Source organism: Rutidosis leptorrhynchoides, chromosome 6 (assembly GCF_046630445.1).
Source record: "Rutidosis leptorrhynchoides isolate AG116_Rl617_1_P2 chromosome 6, CSIRO_AGI_Rlap_v1, whole genome shotgun sequence".
Lineage (NCBI taxonomy): Eukaryota > Viridiplantae > Streptophyta > Magnoliopsida > Asterales > Asteraceae > Rutidosis > Rutidosis leptorrhynchoides.
Window position 1 is genome coordinate 52,225,731 of NC_092338.1, and position 2,338 is coordinate 52,228,068.

Here is a 2,338-nt window from a genome sequence, read left to right on the forward strand (position 1 = left end):
TTATTAATAATGGAGATAATATAGAGAGAAATGGAAATGGTGGAGAGAAAGGGGTATTAGAGGGGAGGTGTAGTGTGTCTCATTTTAAACTTGACTGTCATGATATGCTTTACCGGTATTTTTTCCATAAAGATGAGGATGATCGTGATTATAAGAGCATAAAGTTCTGTAGTTCACTTTCGGTGTTTATTTTAAGATCGAAAATGAACTTTGAAAAAAATGAGGTGTCGTTCGATGTCCTTAGTTCAAAGTCTTGACCAAAAAAATATGATGTAAACCAATAAAAAATAAAATAATATAAAACCACCGTAGGTTAACGGACGGTGGGAGGGGGACACCGGAGTAAAAGTCAGGAGGGCAAGGAATCAATTGTTGTCAATGTATATGGGCCACACGACGATTCGGAGAAAAAAGTTATGTGGGAGAGTTTGTCCGGTCTTATACAAAATGTTGATTGGGCGTGGCTTTTGTGTGGGGATTTCAACGAGGTGCGGGATAGTTCTGATAGGATAAATTCCCAATTCCATCCTTTTAGAGCGGAAAGATTCAACAAATTCATTAGGGAAAATAATCTGATTGATATCCCCATAAGCGGGAAACGTTTTACTAGAGTGAGTGATGATGGTGTGAAACTTAGTAAATTGGATAGATTCTTGGTGACGGAGAATTTCATCAATCTTTGGGATGATCTCTCGGTAATCGCCCTCGATCGTAGATTATCGGATCATTGTCCCTTGGTTCTTCGTGACAAAATAATTGATTTTGGGCCGAAACCTTTCAAGGTGTTCGATGAGTGGTTTAATTGTGATGATGTGGGTGATATTATTCTTGGTGCGTGGAAGGAATCAGTTAGGGGTTCTAGAAAGGATTGCAATTTCCGAGACAAGTTAAAGAATGTCAAGTCGGCCTTGAAAACTTGGAGCAAAAACACATTTGGCAAACTTGATTGTGATATAGTTGAGTTAAAAAAGGAGGCAAGAGAGTGGGAAATTAAAGCGGAAACTAATCAAATTTCAAGTGATGAACGGGAAATATGGTTAGAGTGTAGGCGTAAATGGATAGAAAAGGAGAAAGTCAAATCAAATATGCTAAAACAAAAGGCGAGGGTGAGGTGGATTATTGAAGGAGATGAGAATTCAAAATATTTCCATTCATCCATTCGTAGAAAGAACAACAAATGTAATATCCGCGGGCTAAATATTAACGGAATCTGGAACGAAAATCCTTGTGAGATTAAGGATGCCATTTCAGACCATTTAGCCACTATTTTCAAAGATAACAGCAGCTACGGGCCTGTTATTGTTCCTGGAATTGCAGCTCAATTACAGCTTCACAGATCAGCTGCCCCAACTCTGTCAATCGCACCTAATCTGTCTGTTTTTTGATCTGGTTAGTTTGCTCAGGTTTCTGGTACCGCTAGTTCAACAGGTCTGCTGTTTTTAGGTAATGGTTCGGTTATGCTCGGCCCCACAGATTTTAATAAGCTATGTGAATCTGATGCGGCTGCTTTAGAAGTTCCCTTTACATAAGAGGAAATTTTGTGCGCGGTTAAGGATTGTGGGAATAATAAGGCTCCCGGGCCGGATGACTTTAACTTCCGGTTCTACAAAAAATTCTGGAACATCATTCATGTAGACCTTATGGCGGCTATAAACTCCTTTTGGTTAAATGGCGAAATTTCTGAGGGATGTAACGCGTCATTTATCACCTTGGTTCCAAAAAAGCTTGATCCTCTATGCTTAAACGATTACCGCCCAATCAGTCTGATTGGGAGTTATTATAAGATCATCGCAAAGGTTCTCTCAAATCGTTTACGGAAAGTCGCTCCCAATCTAGTTGGCTACGAACAAAGTGCGTTCTTAAAGGGAAGAAATATCATTGACGGGGTTTTAATTGCAAATGAAACTTTTTACTACTTGAAGCAGAAAAAGATCAAAAGTCTAATCTTTAAGGTTGATTTCGAGAAAGCGTTCGATTGTTTAAATTGGGATTTTCTCATGGAAATGATGACTATTATGGGTTTTGGGGCGAAATGGAAAAAATGGATCTTCTCGTGTCTCAAATCATCCTCCATCTCTATTTTGGTTAATGGGTCACCTTCGAAACAATTCAAGATTTCGAGAGGAGTGAGACAAAGTGACCCGCTTTCACCTTTTCTCTTTATTATCGTGGCAGAAGGGCTAAATTGGCTCACTAAATTGGCAATTCTAAACAACCGTTTCAAAGGTGTAGAAATTGGTAACGATAAAATCCATATTTCCCATTTGCAATATGTGGACGATACGGTATTTTTTGGTGAGTGGAGCCTACAAAACTTGAAAAATCTCATGAAGCTTTT

General features: G+C 38.9%; 1 protein-coding gene across 1 annotated transcript; it reads left to right on the plus strand.

Annotated features, from left to right (window-relative positions):
- The first annotated feature begins 416 nt into the window (after window positions 1-416).
- On the plus strand, window positions 417-1,385 carry LOC139853635 (uncharacterized). The gene has a single exon (XM_071843015.1). It carries the CDS (start codon window positions 417-419, stop codon window positions 1,383-1,385), a length of 969 nt encoding a protein of 322 aa, XP_071699116.1.
- The last annotated feature ends 953 nt before the right edge of the window (window positions 1,386-2,338 follow it).